The following is a 26,876-nucleotide window of genomic DNA, read 5'->3' on the forward strand; positions in this document are numbered from 1 at the left end:
TGTGACCTTAAGTGGTTTAGTAATTTTAATAATGCCAATCAATGTGCTAATAGGGTTAGAGCACATCAAGCATTCATATATCAAGTCACAACTCAATGAACTCATTAAGACCTGAGGCCGATTCTACAAATGAAGCGGTTCTCAAACTTTTTTTGTGCCAAGGACCCCCAAAATGATATGTACTTGGCTGCGGACCCCTCCATCTGAAAATGTTTTGTGCCAGGGACCCCCAGAATGCATGGCTTTGGCTTTGGAATGCAACAAAAACAAATAAATCCATGAATTCAAGGATTCATGGCATGTGTATTTGATAGGAAATAAGTAATTTTTTGGGGTGAACTACTCCTTTAAGTCGTCATGGTTACCCAGTCCGTATAATACCAGGTTGCTATGGTTACCACTCTTGCTAATCAGAATCCATAGAGGCCATTCTGACGTGGCGGACCCCATATTTGGGCACGTATCACCCATGATTCCATATTTGGGCACGGCTGACTCGGCGTGACCTCATGGTGACAAGAGCATCACCTGTTTATAAGCCATCGCAGTCCATGTGATCCGACAGAACCCACTACGAATGCCACAGATCTTCACCATTAGTGCCAAGCTCTAAGGGTTTCTTCAGCTCAAGGATCATGAGAGCCAAGTGGAAGAAGAAGCGCATGCGCAGGCTGAAGCGCAAGAGGAGAAAGATGAGGCAGAGGTCAAAGTAGAGCTTGGGGAGGCAGCGGTGGCCTAGAGGTTAGAGGAGCGCGCTGGTGGCTGAAAGGTTTCCCGGTTCGATCCCCACCAGACCAGCATGGGTGGGGAAGTGAATGACCATCCCCCCCTCCTCCACACCGTCGACGTGCCCATGGGAAAGGCACTGAACCCCTAGCCTGGTTCCAGACGAATCTGCCATTGCAAAAAAAAAATTGTCTGGCCATGCCAGGCTACTGAACCCACAATTGCTCCCAGAGTGGGAGCTTCTCAGTGGCCAACAATATAGACCGTGGCGCGGAATACTGGGATTGTGCAGGGCGTTGCTGGGGCATTCATGCTCAGTCTGCTCACCATACCTAATAAAGGTTAAAAAAGATAGAAAACTATAGAAACTCTCATTAACTCATTCCCTATGCCTGGACATGCTATTTTGAATGTCCCATAGCAAGTGTATGATCAACAAACAAGTTTGTTTGTTGATCATACTGGAGATAAATATTTTGTGACCACTTGAAAAGATAAGAAATATGAACAAGATCAGGAGACCTGGTTCTGCCAGACCCAGAATAAGTACTTTATAAGATCACTACGTCACGATCTTACTTTATAAGATCACTACGTCACAGCTAAGCCGGACTTCACATGACGTGTCAGCCTGTGTCCCTTCTATGCCCATGTATGGGACAGACTTTTTTGGCTGGGGCCGGAGGACAAAGTGACCATGCCCATGTATGGGGACAGACTTTGGGGACAGACTTTTTTGGCTGGAGCCGGACCACAAAGTGACCATGCCCATGTATGGAGAAAACAGATACGAAGCCTCATGTAAGCCCGCCCCTTGGGTCTGGCAAAAATCATGGCAGTGGATGAGTAAAGGTCCTGAAACACAGGGGGCGATTTGTGAATATGTTATTTATTTATTTTTTTGTCAATGCAAGCTTCCACATCAGTTTTGTGGAGCGAAAAAAGCGTCTTTTATTTATTCGGACTGAGTCAGAATTTTGTGTATATTCGCAAAATCGCCGGTGTGTAATGACCTTTAACCTGCATCTCTGAACAATGATGAGAATGTTCCAAGATCTCTGAAGTGGAATTGTGTAGAGCCACCCTCATTGTTGCTAAAGTCCTGGTTTTGAGAGTACACCATTTCTCCCTGACAAAGCCAAGCCCTCAGAGGACGTCTACCGCCACTTAAGCTCCTCCCTCTCTCTCTCCCCGTCTCTGTCCATAAGCTGCTGAGCTCTGAAGGAAAGCCTTCATCACCTGGATGGAAGATCTGCCCTTCCGGGCCAAGCTAGCTGCAGGATTGGACTGCATGCATCTGGTATAACCTGAAATACCTAGTGGATGGACATGCTGCTGGACCACGTGTCACTGCTCTGTGACATCAGCTCAGTGTGGATTTCGTCGACTAAAACTATGACGAAATATGTTTGTTGACTCCCTTTTTTCACTGACAAAGACGAAATAAAAACTAAGCTACTCTGTCTAAAACTAAATATATTGACAATTTCGTCAACAGATAAAATACTAGTCTAAAATGTTAATGAGGCACTAGTGGTGAAGAGATCCAGTAGAACTAAGACAAGTAATTCTTATGTTTTTTTTTTAAGTGAATCACTTCCATCACTGTGATGACCACTGTGACCACACCGCCCACTTCACACTGGGTGTGATTTTTTTTTTTTACACAATAAAAAGGTTTCTGTGGTCTTTGATCGCCATATATGTGAGTTATTGGGGGCTAGAAGAGCTACTGTAAATAATAATAAATAAATTGCTGGGTTATTGTGTAAAAAAAAATACATATTTAGCCACCTGCCCGAATGCCCCCGTCCACTGTAAAAAAGATCCCGAAAATTGCTAAAACTATAGAAAGCAGTAAATGAAAATTTAACACTCATCTTTTATTTACTTTAATTACAAGCTAAAAAATAAACATTGGTTGTAAAAAAAACAAAGTTGTGTTTTAAAGGTCTAGTGAAATGAAAAATACGTTTTTCACACTTTTAGACTGTGGTCATCATATGAACATATACCTAACAATAGATGCATTTTTGTGTATTGTTATATCAAAAGTCCCTAAAAAGCCAATCTTAATTTCTTCCTGTAAACGAAAATGTGCTGCATGAGACCACCTGTGTGTGATTGAGGGAGGAGAGGAGGGGCGGTAGTGAAGTGATGTCAGACAGATGCTACTTAGCGTAGCGGCAGTCGGTCAAGGCCACGTAATTGAGTATTTATTGGCTGTGATGGTGGTGGGGATGGGGGGTTCCGCAGCATTTATAGAGGTCCTAACCTTTTAATGAAAGTGTATAGTGGTCCTTAACCTTGTGATTACAGTCCTACAGGATCTCTAATGAGGAGAGAGAACGATTTCTATCCGGAGCAATGTGACAGCCATTACTCACACGCACGCACGCACGCACGCAAGCACGCGCACACACACACACACACACACACACACACACACACACACACACACACACACACACACACACACACACACACACACATTCTGGTGTCAGTCGTGACATAGGATATTTTCTTTCCACACACTCACAACGTACTGTGTTTGTGTTTTGAGCTTGTAGTTCGGCTTTTTTCACCATACTTATCTGTGAAACTGAGTCAAACTAAATGCAATTTGGGAACCCATCACCAAATAAAAAAGGAAAAACTGCGCCCTCTGCTGTTTTTTACTCTTTCACTTAGCTCTGGGGGGAGCTTGATGGAGCACCCGTGCGCAGGGAAACCAGGGTTTTGGTCTGCCTTCAGCCTTTCACTTCCAGTGGTGTGACTATGTTTTCATTCCCACTAACAATATTTCTACACGGAACACTAACACCACTTCTCCCAGAGAACGTATGTATCGTTTTGGTTATACGCCCACTTGTTTCTATGATGAAAAAGCAAGTTAAAATGTCAATATCTTTCTGTGGTTTTGTCTGCTCCGAGGACGCTATTGTTAAATTAGTTTCGGTTTGTTTCTAGTGGGGAAGGATCGGCACACACGTAAATCCCGGCCACAACATTTGATTGGGTAAAGCGCGGCCTGCTACCTGATCTGAAGGCACGCCCACTTGTAGGCCAGTGCGTACGCGATATGACGAACCCCCCCGACAGATTCAAGCGGAGAGCAGAATCTGTTCTTGAGAGATTAAACTAAATGTAATGCCTACAAGTCAACAGTTCAAATATGATTATTTTAGGGGGTCACGAAAGTTTGTGAACCCTTAAGGGGTCGTGTCCACAGAAATAGTTTTTTATGAGCAGAGTAGCGCTTTGGATATCATGTCCACACACACACACCATACAGAAATGTGAGCTTACCATATACACAGTATTCCTTAATCATATTCCATCATAATCAAGGGCTTTCGCAGAGAAATTAGACTCCAGTCATTTTCAAATTAGAGCACTGCAGAGGGCAGGTGTGTGTCTGTGTCCAGCTGACGCTCGTTGATGCTTGTTAATGTTATAGGCATCAAAGCAATTATGCTTCTGCACTGTCAAATAGGCCAACATCTAATCTAAGATTAGTGGGACTCATTCAAATGACCACCCCTATATTGAAAACCTAGCAACATCACTGTATTGTATTATATTAGATTTATTAGATATTATATTGATATTATAGCAATGTTGTATTATTAGATGAGATGTTGTTACCTGACAATTAATTGACTTTTGGTGAAAAAGCCCACACGCATCGGTATCGGTTGATATCAGTATCGGAAATTAGGAGTTTGACAATATCGGTATATCAGAAATCGGTAAAAAAGTCGATATCGAACATCCCTACTATCCTATATTAAAATGTGCTAATGGGAGAGTGGGCCGGCGGGCGGGCGGACCTCTGACGTCACTCTGACTCAGCCATAACCATATAAGGAGTTCCCAATGCAGCTACGCCCAAATATGGAGTGTGTTGTCTAACCTCTATACTGATGACATCAGCGATCTCCATATATGGGCATGAAAGCATGCTGGGCAAGACCTGGGATGTTGGTTGTCTAGGCGGAAATGGTTGAATTTGGCGGAAGTACCGCCCAAGGAAATGATGTTGATGCTTTACAAATCTGTGAAATGAAACAAGTGTTGTGATTGGTCCAAAAACATTGTTTCCGGGGGAAACGACGGAATCCTGTCCACTCAGGACTTCCGAGACATTCTCTGCTTTAGGTCGTGACCAGGCTGGGAATGAGGTTAGGATGAAAGGGACAAGGACTGACAGATACAGATATCTCCATATATGGGCAGAAAAGTGACACAGACAGACGGGTACAACGGGTAGGCTACTCTGACAAAGCCCCCAACACTAAGACTCAGACCTATTGGTCGGATCGGCAGTGCGACTTAGGTGTGAGGGCCGCGTAGCTGCCATAACCTCCAGTTTGTAAACACATCCTCAGGTGTTAAAGAAAAGTGCTGATGAAGCAGAATGAACTAATCTGCTAGGGAATGTAATTAAGTCCTTATCAGCTTTCTGTGTATCGTTGCTGTTGGGGGGAAAACCTTGCATATCCAAAACAGTTTTAGCTGTGCCAGCTGTGTGTGTTTGTCAGTCCGTCCGTCTGTCCGTCCGTCTGTCCGTCCGTCCGAGCACGGCATTAACAGCTGCAGAATTAACAGATGCAACACATTACACTAATTAAACACAAACAGGAGACAGTGCAACACATGTGCCCATTTAAAGACATGCGCACACACACACACACACACACCGCGCGCGTGCACACACACACACACACACACACACACACACACACACACACACACACACACACACACACACACACACACACACACATGGGCCCAACAGTCAGCATACTCATCAAATAGAGTAGTACCGCCTGAATACCAGCACCCACACATCAAAAAGAGTAGTGCCGCCTGAATGCCAGCACGCACTCGTCAAACAGAGTAGGCACCGCGTACTCACACTGGGTGTGAATTTTATGATTGATTTTGTTTTAAAATAAAATGGTAAAAAATTGCAGATCTACGCAAGCTTGTAGATCTGCCTTTTCACTTATTTTCACAACTGAAACTCAGAGCTATCTGTTATAATTATCTTATCTGTTAATATTATTATCGCTGTCGGGCAGAAATCTTGTTTCTCCATACATCATCTTTTAATGTTTTTTTTCTCATAAATAATAGCCCCATTGTATACTTTGTCCTATCCAGTGGTGGAAAAAGTACTCACATTTATTACTTTATTACTTAAGTAAAAGTATAAATACTGCAATATAGAAATACTCTTACAAGTAAAAGTCCGAAATTCAAAATGTACTTGAGTAAAAGTAAAAACGTTTGGCATCAAAATGTACTTAAAGCAAGAAAAGTAAAAGTGCTCATTATGCAGAATGTCCCATTTCAAGTTTTCACATTTCTAAACATCTTTTGAAAATAGCAGATCTACAAGCTCACAATGTGGTTAATGTATGGTTTGTAATAATAATCAAAATCTACAAAGTAACTAGTAACTAAAGTTTTCAAATAATTGTAGTGGAGTAAAAGCACAATATTTGCCTCTGAGATGTAGTGGAGTAGAAGTAAAAGTATTATAAATTGGAGATTCTAATGTTACTTAAGTACAATACTCAAGTAAATGCACTTAAGACCTGGAACGCATCTGTGTCACTTTAGATTTATTTGGCTATTCAAAAATAGCAGATATACAAGCTCATAGCGCGGCACCGAGTGCCGCGCTATGAGCTTGTAGATCTGCTATTTTTTAAACATCATGAATCTTTTTTGTTGATTTTTTTCAAAAAACTGTTAGGATTTAGAAAACATTTTTAAGAATCGCCTCAGGTCTTAATGGGTTAAATGATTCTGATATATTTTTTAAAATAAATAATCAATCTATAATGACATGCCCAAAACGGGGATGCCAGGTTGAAAGTGATTAAGCGTGTCAGTGGGTTTTATAAATATTGAACCAATGAAAAGTTTTAGGTACTTTTTTTTACATTTCCTGAAAAAAATAACGGTTTTGGACATACATGGTTCCCACCTAGTGTTGCCGGCACTGCTTATTATATGCGACTTTGGGCTTGTTTTTCCTGTAAAGTTGCTAGTACATATAGGTAGTTGCGGGTTGCATTTTTTGGGGCTTGTTTCTAAAGTGCAGTTGCTTATTTGGGCTTTCTTTAAAAATATATGTATATTTTTTGTTTATAGACGGGGTGCCGTGATTCCCCCCAGATTTTTTTCAAAAAAGTGTACAGAAATTGTTAAAATTATGTTTTTATGTGACACGCCTCCAGTTCATTAAGTATACCTGGTTCTCACCTTAGCACCTCCTCCACCACCTTAGCAGCACCCACCTGTCCTAGTCTCTCCTCCTCCTCATGCCCACACCTGTTGTGTTAAGATAATGAGGGGGAGGGTATGTTTTTACTATGTCACTAAAGCGCTGTTTCTCTATTGGCACGTTTGACCCTCAAGGTTTCAGCCTCCAGGTAGAAACTCAAAATAGTCAGAGAAGACATAAAACACCATAAAACCACCACCAGGGGGCTTAATGAAGTTCTATCAACCTCATAGACACATGAAAAACAGAAAAAGTGCAAAAACATGGCACCAGCTCTTTAAACCAATGGTTCAACAACATTTTCACATCAAGGACCCCCAGATGAATGTGTTTGTCCACTGTCTTCCCATCTGAAATTATAATTTATGCCAGGGACCCCCGTACCAGATTTGTGTTAAATATATATTTTTAAATTCCCTCAAGATTGTTTTGAAAATAGCAGATTTACAAGCTTTTACACGCTTACAACGCATCGCATCAAGACGCGTTGTGAGCTGGTAGATCGCCTATTTTCAAATAGCCGGCGTATATAAGTTTGAAGTGATCATGTGGCCTGTCGCTTCTGTTGGGCTTCTCTTCATATACCGGGTTGCTTGTTTCTCTCGCAAAATCTGGCAACACTGTTTCCCACCTGACAGCAGTGACATGGCTGCTATGAAAGGGGTCTTTTCGTCTGGTCTTTCAGAAAACACACAGTGGTGTAAAGTAACTAAGTACATTTACTAAAGTACTGTACTTAAGTACAATTTTGAGGTATTTTTACTTTAGTGGAGTATTTCCAATTTTCAATACTTTTACTTCTACTCCGCTACATCGCAGAGGCAAATATTGTACTTTTACTCCACTACAATTATTTGAAAATTTTACTAGTTACTTTGCAGAGATAAATTATGATATCATGAAACATACATTAACCACTTTAGCACTATTTTATACCTTGGATATTAGAAAATACCTGATCTACAAGCTCACAATGTGTCGCATCGCTTTATAGTATTTTTACTTCTGGTACTTTAACCCTTCCATTGTGTTAGGGTCATTTTTGACCCGTTTTCAAGTTTAAATAGGTAAAAAGTACCCTTTACATTTCTTTATTGGAACAAGGCTTCATGATATCCTCAGAAACAGCTATTTTAACGCAGCAAAATTAATTACCACCATTTTAGTTAATTCTGGAAAAAAAGTGACACTTGTGGTGTTAGCGGGTCAAATTTGACCCGGTAGAGAAGTGTGGCTCAATTCCCCCCAAATTGTCAATATTCAATGTTTACATGGTTGAGAGTGAAAGAGACTTGTCCTCAATTAGCATTTGCTATCAGGAGTAAAATAAAGTTTTGGTTTATGAAACAATAAATGACTTTTTACCTTCTGTGGTATACAGGTCAATTTTGACCCGCTAACACCACTAGTGTCATTATTTTTATTTGTTTTTATTTTTCATTATTTTTTTGTTTTAGAGGTGTGTTTCTTATTATTATTCTTAATTATTCTATTATAGCTAGATAACATCATTATCCATTGTCTTCATTATAGGAAATGTAATGAGTGAATTTTTACCTTTTTACAATTGAAAACGACATATATTTAAAGATGAAACCCTAACCGTAACCCAACATAATATCTAAAAAAGTGTTTACATGGATTTGAATAAATTACAAGTCAGCTATGAGGTGGGAGAAAAAAATGAGTATTTTGGGCTGAGTTAAATCACGGGTCCAATTTGACCCGCTAACACCACAAGTGGATGCAGGTTTCTAACACAATGCAAGGGTTAAAGTAAAGTAGGTTAGATAAGTGTCTTAAGACACACCGGCATGACATGGGTGAATGACATGTCGTCAGCCTGCGACTGCAACCTGTTCCTGTTCGCAGATGACTCGGCCCTGCTAGTCTCGGACAGGGACAGGCTGCAGGTTGAGAAAACTCTCAGCTCTGAACTCAACAAGATCTGCATCTGGCTCTCCGACAACAAGCTCTCATTACACCTGGGCAAAACGGAATGCATCCTCTTTGGGTCCACTCCTAACCTCAGAAAGGCAGAGAGCTTCACGATCAAAGCGGGTGATGATATCATCAAAAGAAAAAACGAAATTACCTGCTCTATCTTGGAGGCTGACCTCTCTGGTGACAAAAATGCTGAAAAAACGATCAAAACGGTCCACAAAAAAACACGCTATTTGCGGAGTATTGATCGTAAAGTCAGTAAGAAGACTCTGAAGACTCTTGCAGTGGCCCTCATACAAGGTCATTACGATTATGCATGTACTTCATGGTATCACAACACCACCAAGGCCTTAAAAACAAGGCTCCAAACATCCCAAAACAAACTTGTAAGGCTACTTCTTGGCCTCAACTACAAAATCCATCTAACCCCTGATCATTTTGATAGGATTGGATGGCTTAGGGTTGCGGACAGAGTACAGCAACTTGCTATGGGCCTGGTCTTCAAGATATATCACAACATTGGGATCCCCCTGTATTTGTCAAAATACTTCCAAAATGTTAATGATGTCCACGATCACAATACCAGAGGCAGCTCCACAAACCTTTTCCAACCCTTTTTTGGCTCAACAAAGGGAAGTAACTCGTTCTCATGCTATTCATCAAAAATGTGGAACGCCCTACCAAAAGGAGTAAAGGAGTGTAAAACCCTACTCTCTTTCAAAACTGCCCTAAAGATACACCTTCAGGAGGCCGCAATTGGAAAATGGCCCCTGTCTAAGTCCTAACCTAACCTACCCCCCTACCCCCCCCCCCCCTCTCTCCTTCTCCTTTTGTACATATTTCTCACTCTTCATACCAGTAACCTGTAAACTGATTGTATGACATTCTATAGTAGTTGTGTATATCTGTCTGTCTCTTATATGTCATCATGATTTGTGTGCATGGGGAACTCATTTGAAACAAGCTCTGTGCTTTTATGAGTCTTCCAGTTTAGTAGACCTTGTATTGTGAATTTGTACTTCCATGTACTGTTGTTCTCATGTCTTACTAAATAAAGTACATCAATCAATCAATTTGTGAAACATGTAAGATCCATAATGATCTCGCAGAGCTTTCCAACCTAGGCTGTGGTGGGCTACTATCACCAAATCAGGCTGATCCATTGGGAGGTAACCATAATGCTTCATTTGTGCACGTGCCGCATGCTGAAGACATATATACAAGGCCACAACACTTGTGGATGGTATGCATTGTGAGCTTGTAGAGAGCTTGTACATCTGCCATTTTCGGTACCACCATACATTGAAGTATACATGGATCTCAATGGTACTGTAGGTGTGGCAGTCAACAACCATCAATGGGACCGCCTGAAAGATTTTTGTTTTAATCTCCTGTCCAAATTAATGAAAATCATTTATCTGAAATAATCTTGCGCTCCACTGGCAGGCAACTGGTTGGGCAGTGGTCATCACAAATTTCTAAGGACATAACTTTAGCTGCAGAATCTGACCCACGCTGACTTCATTTGGGAGAAAAAGAAAGCGGTAGAAACAAAAACGAGCACACTGAGTCCATTTATCAGAGAATAGCCAACATGTCCTTCTGGTACTTTTTAATGAATAAGGCACAGGCATACACGGACGTGTTTCGACATCAAGTCTTTCTCAGTGTGTATCAGAAAAAGAAAGCGGTCATTGGTGTTGTTTGTACCAGGGGGGTACTAGACAGACAGTCCTGAAGAAGAAAAGGACTTAAGCTAATGTCTGTAGTTGTAAATAGCCATCGTGACCACGTGACACTGTCAATCTCAAAGACACCTGACTTCATATGTTGAGGGCATTTTATTTTTTTAAGAGGTCCTATAGCCTACTCACCCCAATTACAACTTTTATTTTTCCTTTTCCTACTTTAAAACATTTATCCCATGATTTTTGTAACCCATTTTTACACCCAGTGCCAATTGCCTAAGATTTAATGCTGGGAGCTACTCTTTCTCTAACAGCCTGGGGAGAGCCCCGAACTAAGCTCATAATTCTTTCAATGCATGAGGAGTGAGTAGGCCGCTTATTATCATCGGACAGAGGGGAGTTTCCCCGATAGGATGTAGCTTGTGGAAGGAACACGTTATTTCAACCGGTTCCTTTCCTCTCCATCAGGCGCCCCGGCTGAACAGGGGGAGGCAGTGTAGAGACCAGGATTACTGCATATTTTGTGTGAGGGTACCTACCCTAGGAGACACGGGGAGAACATGCAAACTCCACACAGAAAGGCCCTTTCACCAACCCAACCTATATATATATAATATTTTGAGGGGAAATGAATAAAAACTAGAAAAAGTGCTCCTCGGAGCACAACTCTCCGCTGATGGGAATGTTGGGAATGTTCTATCTGTATAAGTGTCCTATCCGTCCTGTCTGTATAAGTGTCCTATCCCTCCTGTCTGTATAAATGTCCTATCCGTCCTGTCTGTGTAAGTGTCCTATCCGTCCTGTCTGTGTAAGTGTCCCATCCAATTGTTACAGTATCCGCCATTTCTCAACCATTTCGTGATTGTTCCTGTCTTACCTCACTCTTACCAGACTTGTGTTGGGAATGTTGGGAATGTTCTAATTCTTATGTTCTAACTGTCCTATCCGTCCTGTCTGTATAAGTGTCCTATTCGTCTTGTCTGTATAAGTGTCCTATCCGTCCTGTCTATGTAAGTGTCCTATCCCTCCTGTCTGTGTAAGTGTCCTATCCCTCCTGTCTGTATAAGTGTCCTATCCGTCCTGTCTGTATACTGTAAGTGTCCTATCCGTCCTGTCTGTATACTGTAAGTGTCCTATCCGTCCTGTCTGTGTAAGTGTCATATCCCTCCTGTCTATGTAAGTGTCCTATCCGTCCTGTTTGTGTAAGTGTTCTATCCGTCCTGTCTGTATAAGTGTCCTATCCGTCCTGTCTGTATAAGTGTCCTATCCGTCCTGTCTGTATAAGTGTCCTATCCGTCCTGTCTGTGTACTGTAAGTGTCCTATCCGTCTGTGTAAGTGTCATATCCCTCCTGTCTATATAAGTGTCCTATCTGTCCTATCTGCCAATTATGTATCAGCCATGCAGCCATTTCGTGATGGTTCCTGTCTTACCTCACTTTGACGGTGGCAAAGACACCGTCAAAGTGACGCCATGTATTTATACAGTATTTCACCGTATTGTCACGTGTCACGTGAGGCTTGACCAATCGGTGTGTCATATTTAGAAAGTGAAAACAAAACTCTCCTGCGGAGAGTAATAATAACAAAAGAGGTCCTCCGCACCACAGTTACAACTCACCGAAACGTAAAAGGTTGATGTCAAGACAGCGCTGAAGTGTGATTGAGTCATCAGACTCAGTGGAAACACTGCAAGCATTAGATGCAGAACGTACTGCCAAGGGAGTCTAAGGAGGGAGGCCGAAAACAGAGCTGCCAACCGAACGAGAGAAACGATGCGTCATAATCACCCATCGCTGAGCTTCGAGAGACGTTTGTACCGCATATAGCGTTGTACCGCAAACTTAACTTAAACTGTCATTTACTTAATAATAACTAATAATTAGTAAAGGATGATAAACACATTAAAATGAAAAACACCAGATCCATGTGGATCTCTGCCATCATGGTGATGATGTGATATTGATGACATCACTCTTGCCCAAATATGGAGGGTGGGCGGCAGCCTGCGCACATCGGTGTTACTATGCATGGCAACCGATTGTGTTGTGAGTGAGGTCAGACCAAAGCTCTGCTCAGCATATATGAGGTGTGAAGTTACTTTAGACTTCATTCCACTGAGACCGGAAGAGGATGTGTCCACAAATGGAGTTGTGAGAGAAAAGCATACAGACAAAGAGTTCAGGGAGCTAGAGAGAGGACACATTTTTCAGCCTCAACAGAACCTTCAACTCTGTCACCATCACAGTCCATGTACAGCAGCAGCTCCGACCATGAACCACCACTCCTGGGAGGAGGGTGGTCCCAATCCTCCCAGACTAAGCTCTCCTGTTCTGAGTGTACCTTCACGTCTCATCTGAGCCACGACAACCTCAACCGCCAAACGCTGAGGAATGGACAAATCTGCTCAGAGGCCGGTCAGCAAATAGTCAGCTCTGTAACCAGTAGGAAACTAGGAGACACAGACCCACCAAAATCTCAAAGTCAACAACGGTTTACCGAGATTTTAACTCAACCAGGAGATGTAAAGACAAATCAGACGATTTACGCTGGAAAGAAAACTCGGATCTGTAAACAGTGTGACAAAAGTTTCAGTAAGTTAAGTTATTTGAAGAAACATGAGCGTATCCACACTGGAGAAAAGCCTTTCCATTGTAAACAGTGTGACAAGAGTTTCAGTGACTCAAGTAGTCTTAACAAACACCAGCGTGTCCACACCGGAGAGAAGCCTTTCAACTGTAAACAGTGTGACAAGACTTTCAGTGAGTCAAGTAGTCTGAACAAACACCAGCGTATCCACACCGGAGAGAAGCCTTTCTTCTGTAAACAGTGTGACAAGAGTTTCAGTCAGATAAGTCACCTGAATACACACCTGCGTATACACACCGGAGAAAAACCTTTCCATTGTGAAAGGTGTGACAAGAGTTTCAGCCAGTTAACTAATCTGAGGAAACACCAGCGTATCCACACTGGAGAAAAGCCTTTCCACTGTAAACAATGCGACAAGACTTTCAGTGAGTCAGGTAGTCTGAACAAACACCAACGTATCCACACTGGGGAAAAGCCTTTCCACTGTAAATGGTGTGACAAGAGTTTCAGTAGGTTAGATCATCTTAAGACACACCAGCATTTGTGAAACATGTAAGATCCAAAAGGATCTGCAGAACGTCCCAATCCACGCTGTGGGCTACAATCACCAAATCAGGCTGCTACTGCATGCTTACAGGGAGTGAGGAGCAATGATCCGGTGGGAGGTAACCGTAATGCTTCATTTATGCACGTGCCGCATGCTGAAGACAGATATACAAGCCCACAACACTCGTAGAAGCTTGTATAGAGCTTGTGGATCTATTTTCGGTACCACCATACATTAAGGGCGGTTTCACACTATGGTCCCGGATGCGCACTCCAGGCCGCTTGGCAGGTTTCGTGCTAGTGTGAATGTTGCGTATCGTTCCCCGAAACGTATCACCGTTCCGTACCCGAAACCACCTCCGGAGGTAGTCTCGGATCCGAATCATGCGTATTTGGGTACGGTACGCTGCAATGCGAAAGCAAGCATACCGTTTGACGGAAGTGGCCCGCTCTTTGTAATAGGTGACGGTATATAAACTCGACAAAAACAGTCAACAAAAACACGTCGCAGATCAATCCACAGGGGTTCAACCATGGCCGGATCCCGCGGGTTAATTTCATCATTAAATTATTATTATAATTATAAATTATAATTATCATTAAATGATGACCATATGAACCCGCGGGATGATGCGCTAAAACCCGCAATATTTATATATAAGACATTTTTTTTTATTATATAAAACATTACATACAGAAATAGAATGAGAGCGCGAGAGATAGAAAGAGAGGCCGTGTCACTCACGGCCATATAAGGACAGCAACAATATATATATATATATATATATATATATATATATATATATATATATATATATATATATATATATATATATATACATAGTATATCTTGTGGATATCTTGTGGAGTTTCAGCTACTATGCATCCCAGAAATATAGCTTATAAGGCTTTGTAATTTGAAATTTGTAAGTAAATATGGTAACTCATTTAGATGTAGGCCTACGTAGGTTTATGGTTTCCCAAGGACTATAGCCGTTTCACTCATGATGCAATTTCTCTTTCATAACAGATACATACATGTGCCAGATAATCCCCACACCAAGAGAGTAAAAAAAGAAAAGACGTTGGATTGATGTACTTTATTTAGACATGAGACATGAGAAACAGTACATGGGAGTACAATTCACAATACAAGGTTTCAGTCATTCAGTCCGACTTCACTGTATAGGCTACTATAGTTGCCTTTTCATAAATGATATATTTTTGTACTTAAGCTGTCGTGAAAGTTTATAATATTTAGAGAATTTTAAAGTTTCAAATACAAAAGTAGTAGTAGTTGTGAAGGTTAGCAAACTGGACATTTAGACTGAATGTTTCCTGTATCTTGCGCTAATGCACACAAGTGTTTCACCAGGTTTTATATGTGTTGTTTCTCATAAGCGTGCATCCGTTGTCCGTCAACAACACAGCAGTCTGTGCCTTGACTTCTGTGCGCTCACTGGGTACATCCACACATGCCCGTACGCTAGCATGCAACGGTACGCTACGTGACGGTAGCCCCGTCCAATCCCATGTTAAAAAAAAAAACGGAACGGTTTTAAACTTAACATGGGAGTGGATGGGACCTCCGGCGTCCGTACGGAAACTTGACGGAGATGTGTGGATGCACCCACTGCGCTGTGCGCTCAGTGCGTTGACTCTCTCCCCAACCCTATATTTATGCGCGACCAGCACAAACATTGTCGCATAGTTGATGACGTCTGTGTCCACAGGCGAACCACTATGTGCATGCCGCCACCTATAGGATCGGGGGTATATATGCAAGTGTTCTCTGGTGCGCAAAGATCTTGGCCAATGTGAATGCAGGCCAGCTGGGAGAGGCGATCCGCACTCGGGAACGCTTCGGTTCAATCGGACCCTAGTGTGAAGCCACCCTCAGTAGCTCAATGGTACTGTAGGTGTGGCAGTCACTAAACATCAATGGGACCGCCTGAAAGATTTTTTTTTTCGTTTCCCCTCCTAATTAAGGAAATTATTTATCGAAAATAATATTGTGCTCCACTGGCAATCAGCCTGCGGGCGACCGGTTGGACAGTGGTCATCGTAGATTTATAAGGAGATAACGCTAGCTGCAGAATCCAACCCACGCTGACTACATTTGGGAGTAAAAGAAAGCGGTAGAAACATAAACAAGCACACTCAGTCCATTCATCAGAGAATAGCCAGCACTCCGAAGTCCTTCGTGTGTATCAGAAAAAAAAATCACACCCAGTGTGAAGTGAGCGGTGTGGTCATCACAGTGGTCATCACAGTGATGGAAGCTCACTTAAAAAAAAAAGTGTTTTTTTTAAGTGCTTAGTCCTATTTATAGGTTATTAATTTCATCATGTGTCTCGCTAGCCAATCACAGTGCTGAATAGAGTCAGCCAATAGAGTCAGCCAATCACAGTACAGCTAGGGCTGTACTAATGTAGAGGGGTGTGCTATTATGAGCCAATCACAGTACAGCGAAGGGTGTACTAATGAGGTGTCCCAACCCCACTTATAGGAGCGGCTACACCGCTCAAAAAGAAAGCGGTCAGTGGTGTTGTTTGACTATCAATCTCAAAGACACCTGACTTAATATTTTGACAATATTTTGTTTTTTTTAAAGAGGTCCTACGCACCCCAGGTACAACTTTTATTTTTCCTTTTATTTCTTTTTTACTTTAAAACATTTATCCCACAATTTTTGTAACCCATTTTACACCTAGTGCCAATTGCCTAAGCTGTAATCCTGGGAGCTACTCTCCCTCTAACAGCCTGGGGAGAGCTCATGCTTCCTTCAATGCATGAGGAGTGAGCAGGCCGCTTATTATCACCGTAGAGAGGGGAGTTTCCCCGATAGGATGTAGCGTGTGGAAGGAACACGTTATTTCAACCAGTTCCTTTCCCCTCCATCAGGCACCCCGGCTGACCAGGGGGAGGGAGGTAGTATAGAGAACAGAATTACTGCGTATTTAGTGTGAGGGTACCTACCCTAGGAGACACGGGGAGAACATGCAAACTACAAACAGAAAGGCCCTTTCACCAACCCAAGGCTTAATATTTTGAGGTCAAAGAAATAAAAATAACAAAAGAGGTCCTCCACACCACAGTTGTGGTTTTCAGCCGAAAACAGAGGTGCCAACCGAAGGAGAGAAACCAGCGATATACGAGCGGTGCGTCATAATCACCCCGTCGCTGAGCTTCGAGAGGCGTTTGTACCACATATAGTGTTGTACCGCAAACTTAACTTAAACTGTCCTTTACTTAAGTATATTTTGATGCCAATACTTTTTGTACTTTTACTCAAGTAACATTTTGAACACATGACTTTAACTCGTAACAGAGTATTGTTATGTTGTGGTATTGCTACTTTTAATTAAGTAAAACATCTGAGTACTTCTTCCACCACTGAAAACACACCACTGTGATGTTCTGTGCCGAACAATATTGTTGTTTTCAATTACATCATTATGAACTCAGCAATATGAGATGGAGGATAAGCTCCAAAAAAAACAACATCCTTCCCTATAATCCACCCTCTGCCTTGTGACAAATGAATAATGATGTTAATATATTTGCAGGGAGAGCGGATTTTAATCGCTGGAGCGATGTTAACTTTTTTTTATTGAGTCTGGTTCTGTTTCCCTGCCAGAGCTTTAATGAAATGACAAAACAGAAGCTTTTTATGATGATATTTTACCATCTCTTTGTCCTGAACCCCATCTCAACATCCACACGCACGCGCACACACACACACACACACACACACACACACACACACACACACACACACACACACACACACACACACACACACACACACACACACACACACACACACACACACACACACACACAATAGTAATATATTCATACATTCATTTATAGTAATATAATTCCTGATGCAAGTGTTCTGTGGTGTTGCCAGAGAGAGAGAGAGAGAGAGAGAGAGAGAGAGAGAGAGAGAGAGAGAGAGAGAGAGAGAGAGAGAGAGAGAGAGAGAGAGAGAGAGAGAGACAGCCAGACAGACAGACAGACAGACAGACAGACAGACAGACAGACAGACAGACAGACAGACAGACAGACAGACAGAATACAAGAAAGTGGATTGTTTTCATAATGTTTCTGATCCATCGAATACAATCGCAGGGTTTCACTTTATGTATCAGAGTGAGCTGTCAAGTTCACAGTCAAATGGGGATTTCACTGTGTAGCGTGTGTGATTACTCAACACAATGCCTTTAACCCATTAATACCTGGAACGCATCTGTGTCACTTTAGATTTCTTTGGCTATTCAAAAATAGCAGATATACAAGCTCGGTGCCGCGCTATGAGCTTGTAGATCTGCTATTTTTGAAAAATCTTGACTTTTTTTTTTTTGGAATTTTTTTTTTTAGGATTTAGAAAACATTTTTAAGAATAGCCTCAGGTCTTAAAGGGTTAATTATGTCACTATCTCCTTTCTGTCAGAGAAAGACAGAGTAATGGATCAGAGGCGATACGAAAAAGTATGGATAATTATATTCTTTTGTCTGTCTCCGCCATCAGTCAACAGAGGTTTCATTTTCAGACACAGCGAAAGCCACGTGATGAATATAAATGTTACTGTTAGATGAGCCAATAGGCTCTATGCACAGCAGCCATATTGGAAAGAAATTGGGCCTCTTCTTACTTCCTTCAAAGGTTTTACCAATGATACTAACGAAGGCTCTGTTCCATTCTGGTCAGGGTGCTGATATCGTGCATGTTGGCTCACTAGAAACACTCCAGAGTGTACAATTTGTACACTCACAGAGTTATGGGGGTCCTTGAAAACAAGACAACCACTATGCCACACTAAATGGAACACAGCCTTAATTAGTATTATTGATAACACCTGTGAAGGAAGTAAGGAAGGGGCCCAATTAATTCCCAATATGGCTGCTCTGCATAGAGCCTATAGAGGCACTGGATATCAGCGGTGGAAAAAGTACTAAAATGTTTTACTCAAGTAAAAGTATCTATACGGCAATGTAGAAGTACTCTGTTACAAGTAAATGACCCAAATTAAAAATTTACAAATTAAAAAAGCAGATCTACAAGCTCACAGCGACGCGTTGTGAGCTTGTAGATCGGCTATTTCCAAATAGCCTAGGTATAAAATAGGGCTAAAGTGGTTAATGTATGTTCTATAATGTAATACTTTATATCTGCAAAGTAACAAGTAACTGAAGTTTTCAAATAATTGTAGTGGAGTAAAAGTAAAATATTTGCCTCTGAGATGTAGTGGAGTAGAAGTAAAAGTATAGACAATTGGAAATACTCCAGTAAAGTAAGAGTAACTCAAAATTGTACTTAAATACAGTACTTGAGTAAATGTACTTACAGTAGTTACTACGTAAGCACACTATGAATAATGTGCTTAAAACAGAAACCCCAGAATCTGTATTTGTTATTCCCCCCAAACAAAGTGATTAATTGGCCGTTAAGCAAACAAGGCAGTTAATAAAATGCACTTATCTACTTAACCATATTAAGTTTTGAGAACACATATTGTGAGAAACCCCAGTTAAGCTGCATGAATAATATGTCTATATTGCATCTTACATCAGTGGAATGGCATTGTTGTGACATAAAATGGAGAACGAGGAAATTCAGCAAGGTGCACTAACCACACAGTAACATTCCGAATGCTATTTTAATGCTAAATTAACTCTGAGGATGTTTCTGTGTACTTTCTCAGGATTCCAAGAATTACATCAGCATGAGTCGTAGAAATTACCCAATCCAGCTGTTCCCTATAGGGGGGCAGGGCAGCTCGTTAAGCAATAGATTTGGGTGGAATTAATTCACGGTTTTCACGTGTACATAAGAAGATTTACCAAAACGTTATTGTATAGATGAGGTTTCAGCCACCTGCTGTTTTTTTTTGCATGAAATCATATTTTTGTTTTCTTAGATTTGTGCGTCTTTTCAGTCCAGCACCAGGCTTTCATTTGAGTAAAGTCCAGGAAGTTGCCTTCTTCCACACCATATGGTGTGTTTTTCTCAAGCTAGGGGTGTCAATTTTGTTTCTCAAAATATGATGATTTTAAGCCTCCGGTACGATAATTTAACATTTCACATCGGGCTACAATTACTGGTCAGTGCTGGGTCTTAAGTTGTAGTGTCACGTTCTCTGTTGTCTGCGCTTAGGTTCGAGTTTGAGTTATCTGTTACTTACTGGAGTGTTGTGTAAGTTTGTGTTGTGAATGTTCTCTGGTGTGGTTGTGTAATATGTTGTAGGTTATTCTGTGTTGTCTGTCTTAAGTAAAGTCAGGTTAAAATGTGATCTTTGTTTACTGTGTTTGGTGTTTCTGAGTTCCTGCTTTTTAGTTTCAACCTTGTAGGACAACTGGAAACAATACAAAAAAGGACACAAATTCAGGGAATTCAGAAACACAATATCAGCTTTTCGTCCATGTAGTTTTCTGTGCCTGACTGAATGTCAAGTTTCTATTGGCCACGCTGGTATTTGTCACAGTGCACAGAAGGTCTGAACTTTGACCTTTGCTCGCTTCGCTGTGTTCCACGCAAAGACAAACTGTCGAGGGTGCAGAACAACAGCGTTGCCATGTCCGCTTATAGGCTCTATGCACAGCAGCCATATTATCACTTCCTTCACAGGTGTTACCAATGATAAAAATGAAGGCTCTGTTCCATTTAGTGTAGCACAGTGGGGTCCATTTGGTTCCATTTGTACACTCTCAGAGTTACACACCCATAAGGGGCCATTTGGAAGCCCATGAGGGTCCCTGGACCCCAACTTTAGACCCACTGGTGTAGCAGAGTGTTTCCAGTGAGCCAACATGCACACAATATCAGCAACCCTGACTCTGTTTAATTATCATCTAAACCAGTGGTTGTCAAATATTTTCATGTCATGGACCCGCCCAAAGTAATATGTATTTATTCCTAACCCCTAGCTGATAATATGTTGTGCCAGGGAGCCCCGTACCAGATTCGTGTTGTTAGAATGTTTCAAAAATCGTCCAAATATTCCACATGTTATTTCAAGCTCTTTTTTGAAAATAGCAGATCTACAAGCTCACAACGTTGTGAGCTTGTCGATTGGCTATTTTCAAATAGCCGCTGTATACTGTAGGCTATATAGGTTTTAAGGTGCTCATGTGGCCTATATAGTCACTTCTTTTGGGCTTGTTTTCCTAGACCTGCTGGTTGCTTATTTCTCTCACAAAAATCTGGCGGCGCTGCTGAACAATGCTAAAAATGCTAAAATGTTTTTCAAAGTGCAGAGCGATGCTGTCTCCACTAGGCTTAACCCTTTAAGACCGGGAACGCATCTGTGTCATTTTAAGATTTCTTTGGCTCTATAAAAATAGCAGATCTACAAGCTCATAGCGCGGCACTCGGTGCCGCGCTATGAGCTTGTAGATCTGCTATTTTTGAATAGCCAAAGAAATCTTAAAATGACACACATGCGTTCCCTTCCCGGCCTTAAAGGGTTAACTAACCCTGTGACAGGCGGTGACATTCCGCCCACACATAAAACTGTAACCCCGTGACAGCCTTTTACACCCACACGTTCCACAAGTCTCTGAAAGCTAAAAGCTCTATTTATCACATTCAGCTCCCACAGTTCACCTGTGAATTCTTTGACACTTTGGCTGAAGATGAAAGACATGTAAAATGTGATTCGGGATTTTTTTCCCCCCCTGCAAAATGTTAATGTGGGTCCAGGAGGAAATTCTGGAAGGAATGGAGATACAGTACAGGTGAAATACGTTACTTTACGTTCATTTACTTGAGTAAAAGTACAAAAGTATTGGTATCAAAATGTACTTAAATACCAAAAGTAGAGATTTGGGTATTGGAACTTGGCTTTTCTCTCTCTCTCTCTCTCTCTCTCTCTCTCTCTCTCTCTGACATGTGGTACTCAACGGACCGGTGGTTTGCGTGAGAAAAGATTGCAACCCGGAATTGGGAGACATACATCATTTAAGGGAAATACAGAAAGGGGAAGGACGGATGAGGATTGGAAGGGAGGAGGAAGTAGAGGGGGGGTCAAAAAACTAACATATGATAAGATTGGCAAAGGGCAAAAAAAATGACATCGTCATTGGTCATACCTCCTCAGGATTTAATCTCTTGGTTGATGGGCACTGAAAACAGATGTTGTCACGGTGAACACAGGGTTTTGGCACGGGTGGACCCAAAAGCAGGCACGGCACAAGGATAAGGATAAATAAGGCTTTTACTTGGTAAAACAGAGAGATTAACGAACGAAATACAGAACCCTCAGAAACAGAGGGAAACTTCACAAGAACAAAGTACAGGCAGGCACACCGAAAACAGGAATAATGTCAGAGCAAGGAGCACCGGCTGAGACGGGCTTAAATTAGGGAAAAGAGTCATTAGGTACAATTAGGTACAGCCGGGCGAACCGCAGTAAACATAGGCTCAAAACAGGGAAAAGTCAGTGGCGAGCAGGGGGGGGGGGGGGGGGGCGGCGCCTGAACTGTGACAGATGTCAAATGTATTTGAAGGAAAACATTTTTAAAAAACGGACCAGTGGTTTGCGACATTAGCTCTGGACAAACACACAGACACACAGACCCTCTTACTGGAGACCACCCTCCACGCAGTAAAAATGAAAAATAATATTAATCCAAGCAGGCATGCAGTGGACTTGAAATGAAACCAAAAACATATCAGTCCTGCAGAAAGATAGCATGAAATTATTATTATCACGAAAATGCACTGTTGAGCAACGTCAGCGATGATGTGTGCTGATTCATCTGACTGGAGACACACACGCACGCACGCACGCACGCACGCACGCACGCACGCACGCACGCACGCACGCACACACACACACACACACACACACACACACACACTTTAATATCCTTTTTCAGCTGTGAAATCCCCTCACATCTCCCTGTCACTGACACATGATCTCAGTCCCAGAATGGACAAACAAATCCTCACCAGCTGAAAGCAAATAAGCCTCCTTTGATATCTCACCATCCCCACATTATTTCTGGTGTTTGGCGAGAATGTGTATGGCCCACACAATCAGTTGTGGAAGAAGTACTTAGAGAATTTTTATATAGTGGTATTACTACTTTTACATTTTTTTTTAAAAAGTACTGTGTTACAACAGGGGTCTTCAATGTTTTCAGGCCAAGGACCCCCTAACTGAGAGAGAGATGAAGCAGAATTTTGTTTTACTTGGTCTGCTCTTTTTTCCTTTTACACCTACACTTTTTGCCAAAAATAGCAGATCTACAAGCTCACAACGCCTCGCGCTGCAATTTTTCGGCTAATGTTCCCCTCAAAAAAGGGATGCTAAAAAAAAATTGTACCACACAAAGATTTGACGGACCCCCTGTAGTAACTCTGAGGACCCCCTAGGGGTCCCGGACCCCCTGTTGAAGACCCCTGTGTTACAATTTAAAGGCCTGTATTGAACATTGTGCTTGAATGAAATTATGGTAGCGGTGTCAAATTATACTTAAAGTGCCAAATGTAAATGTACTCATCACGCAGAATGTCCCATTTCACAAGTTTTCGAAATGTCAAAATCTTTTGAAAAATAGCCGTTTAACAATCCAATCCACTTTGATTATATAGCACATTTTTAATTACACGGTTATCAAAGTGCTGTACAGAAAATCTAAAAAAGCTTAATACACAACATAAGCTAAAACACAAAAAAACAACAGCAAAAACAACACAGTAAAATAAGAAACAAAAACTAGAAAAAGTGCTCCTCGGAGCACATGTCAGGTACGTTATCGTGGCGTCCTGGTGGCGCTATAATAGGCCAATGTGAAAAGGGTGGCCGTTTTTTCTTAGGCCTTTCACGGCAATCGGACACTGCATTCATGATTTGAGGCATTTTGTTCCAAAAATGTGTTTTGCTAAATTAGACCTGCTGGTGGCGCTATAACAGGCCAATGTGAAAAGGGTGGCATTTCTTCCTGGGCCTAGTGGGAATGTGCGTGTGAAATTTCACGGAAATCGCAAGCTGCGTTTATGATTTGAGGCATTTTGTTCAAAACGGACCAATCATGTCATCATGATTTGTGTGCATGGGGATCTCATCTTAAACAAGCTCAGTGCTTAATGAGTCTCCCAGTTTAGTAGACCTTGTATTGTGATTTTTTTGTACTTCCATGTACTGATGTTCTCATGTCTTACTAAATAAAGTATATCAATCAATCAATCCTGCAAACTTTGGAGGCCAACCTTAGCCAATGAGGATGGAATATAGGAAATCGGACAGATCCGTGTTGATCACATGACAGATACTGTGTACCGATTTGCATGACGTAAAACCTCTAAAATCTGTAGGAGTAAATGGGAAAAAATGGGTTTTGCACAAATTGGCCTCCTGGTGGCGCTATGACAGGCCCATGTGAAGAATTTGGGGCAGAGGTTCTGAATTGGCATCCAGGGAGTGTGTGTGCACAGTTTGGCAGCGACCGGGCCAACGGTGCCGGAGATTAGCTGGTAACACACGGACAGGGACAGGACACATGGACAGGACGGACGGACGGACGTAGCGCGGTACTCGGTGCCGCGCTATGAGCTTGTTTATCTGCTATTTTTGAATAGCCCAAAATGTAAAATAATGCATTTTAGCTCAAATCTAAAAATGAGACAGTTCCAAGTCTTAATGGGTTAAGGGACTTAAGGCGAGATTTATTGAAAAGGCTTGACGGTGGGGGCCAGTTTGATATGGGAGGGGAGCGCATTCCATAATTTGGGGGCTAATACTGAAAGGGCGCGGTCACCTCTGGTCTTTAAACATGTAATTGGGATGATAGGTTTAAACTGGTCCGCAGACTGCAATGACCTTGGGGGAGTATTAAACTTCGAGAAGTTCAGAGAGATACTGAGGTGCCAAACCATTCAGTGACAAGCTCACATACTCGTTCTACTAGTGGTGAGAATGTGCATGGCAGACGTGTCAGAGGCTGGTCGCATTAACGTTACCGCAAGCTGCTTCATGCAAACAGACTTCTGGAGATGTTAGTTGAGATTTCAGTTCCTTAAACCTTCTCATAAAGTGTCGTTCAAAGTTCCCTTTCTTCGCCTTCGCTGCACAGTTGTTACAGCTGAGACAAATACATTAGAATTTTCTATTTGACATGATGAAACAATAGTTCTCTTCCAATAGGCTCTATGCACAGCAGCCATATTGTGAAGACATTCCCAGGTGTTACCAATGATACTAATGAAGGCTCTGTTCCATTCATGGTCAAACAGAGTCAGGGTGCTGATATTGTGCATGTTGGCCCACTGGAAACACTCTGTTACACCAGTGGGTCAACAGTTGGGGTCCAGGGACCTTCATGGGCTTCCAAATGGCCCCTTACAGGTGTGTAACTCTGAGAGTTATGGGGGTCGTGGAAACCACTGTGCTACACTAAATGGAACAGATCCTTCATTAGTATCATTGGTAACACCTGTTAAGGAAGTGAAAATATGGCTGCTGTGAATAGAGCCTATCGAAACAATATATGTTGTAATGGAACATGTTCCTTATTGTTTTCATTACTGCCTCTAGGGGGCATAGTTCTTCCTTTTTCCTATAAGTTTAGTACCTCCCTGTCTTCAGGGGGCGCTGTTTGTGTTGTGGAGCTGCAGCTTACATGTGCTGAAGGAGGTGACCAGACTTCCTTATCCCCTTGTAAACAACAAGAGAGATTGTTTTAAGAGTGTTGTCAGTGATCTATAGCCATCAGTTGTTTCCATCCTTTTGAGTGGCAAAATAAGTAAGTAGGCATATCACCCAACTTTGTGACAATGTATATTGAGACATTATTGTGACTTATGTTAAACCTGTATGTGTTCTTTATTGCCATGAATGGCACTGCAGTGTACAAATTGAGGCATCTGCCTACCTTGAATGTAACCTGAAATCACCTACCTTTTTGTTGGTTACCTGTTTAGTTAACACTTAACTGAAAATGCTTACCTGTTTGTGTTAACTGTAACTAGCTGTTTGTATTTTTAGCCGCTCTACATTTGACCGTGTGTGTCCGTCCGTCCAACAAAACAACCGATCTACAATGTGAGTAAAATTATTCAAAGTAAATAACGTGAGTACAAATATTTAAAAGTAAATACCTTGAGTAAAAATACTTCAGAGTACTTAAATTGAGTAAAAATACTTAAAAGTTGAAAAAAAATGTAAAAATACTTAAAAGTAAGAGAGAGATTTTCTCTCGCTTACTTTTATGGTTTAATGCTCACATAGGGCCGTGCCTGAGCGCCATCTTGTGCTCAGAGCAATGAGGATCTCAATGGTAAAAAAAAAACTTGCACTTTCACGGGTTCAAATCTGGGGTAGAAGCGGAAAGTTACATAGTGCTGCTTTAATACGTACTGTGCCTATGTAACCATCTGTCTTAATACGTAGTGGTCGATTAGTGTTGTCATTTCTCCTCATGTTCTCATGACTGAGCTTCATACATGAATAATGAGACTGTCCATAAAGCTCTATTAACCACCATACTGTAATTCTACACGCACGCACGCACGCACGCACGCACCCACGCACGCACCCACACACGCACGCGCATTCTCCACTGCAGCACTGGGTCTATGCTTTGATGCATAGAAGTGACCATTTGAAGAGCACCGCTTGAATGAGAGCAGACGAGACGCCGTTGTTGCTTTCTACAAACGATTATGAACGAAACATTATCCGTTCTCCACTTCACTGGAGAATTATAGAACGCTACCATGCATATAGAGACACCGGTATGAGACGCATGTGTCTGAACCACTATGTGTCTGAACCGTGTGTGTGTGTGTGTGTGTGTGTGTGTGTGTGTGTGTGTGTGTGTGTGTGTGTGTGTGTGCGCGTGTGTGTGTGTGTGTGTGTCTCTGTGTATCTATACATACACATACGTTAGATACAGACACGAGTGTGGCATCCATATTTTAAAGGAGGAGTTCACCCAAAAAATGACTTATTTTCTATCAATTGCACACCCCATGAAGCCTTGAATTCATGGATTTATTTTTGTTTATGTGGCATTCCTAAGCCAAAATTTGATGGTTTGATAATTTAAAACGGGTGTGTATCCGGTAGGAGAC

General features: G+C 41.8%; 1 protein-coding gene across 1 annotated transcript in view; it reads left to right on the plus strand.

The window, feature by feature from the left end:
• Positions 1–635: 635 nt before the first annotated feature.
• The window catches only part of LOC311034546 (netrin receptor UNC5D-like), a gene marked incomplete at both ends in the record, with an annotated part of 179,271 nt that continues 153,030 nt past the window's right edge, over positions 636–26,876 (plus strand). Inside the window, one exon of the mRNA XM_084042426.1 lies at positions 636–709. Coding sequence (XP_083898552.1) covers positions 636–709 — 74 coding nt within the window. The remainder of the gene's footprint in view (positions 710–26,876) is intronic.

The sequence above is a fragment of the Gymnoscopelus microlampas genome (assembly GCF_963454915.1).
Source record: "Gymnoscopelus microlampas genome assembly, chromosome: 19".
NCBI lineage: Eukaryota > Metazoa > Chordata > Actinopteri > Myctophiformes > Myctophidae > Gymnoscopelus > Gymnoscopelus microlampas.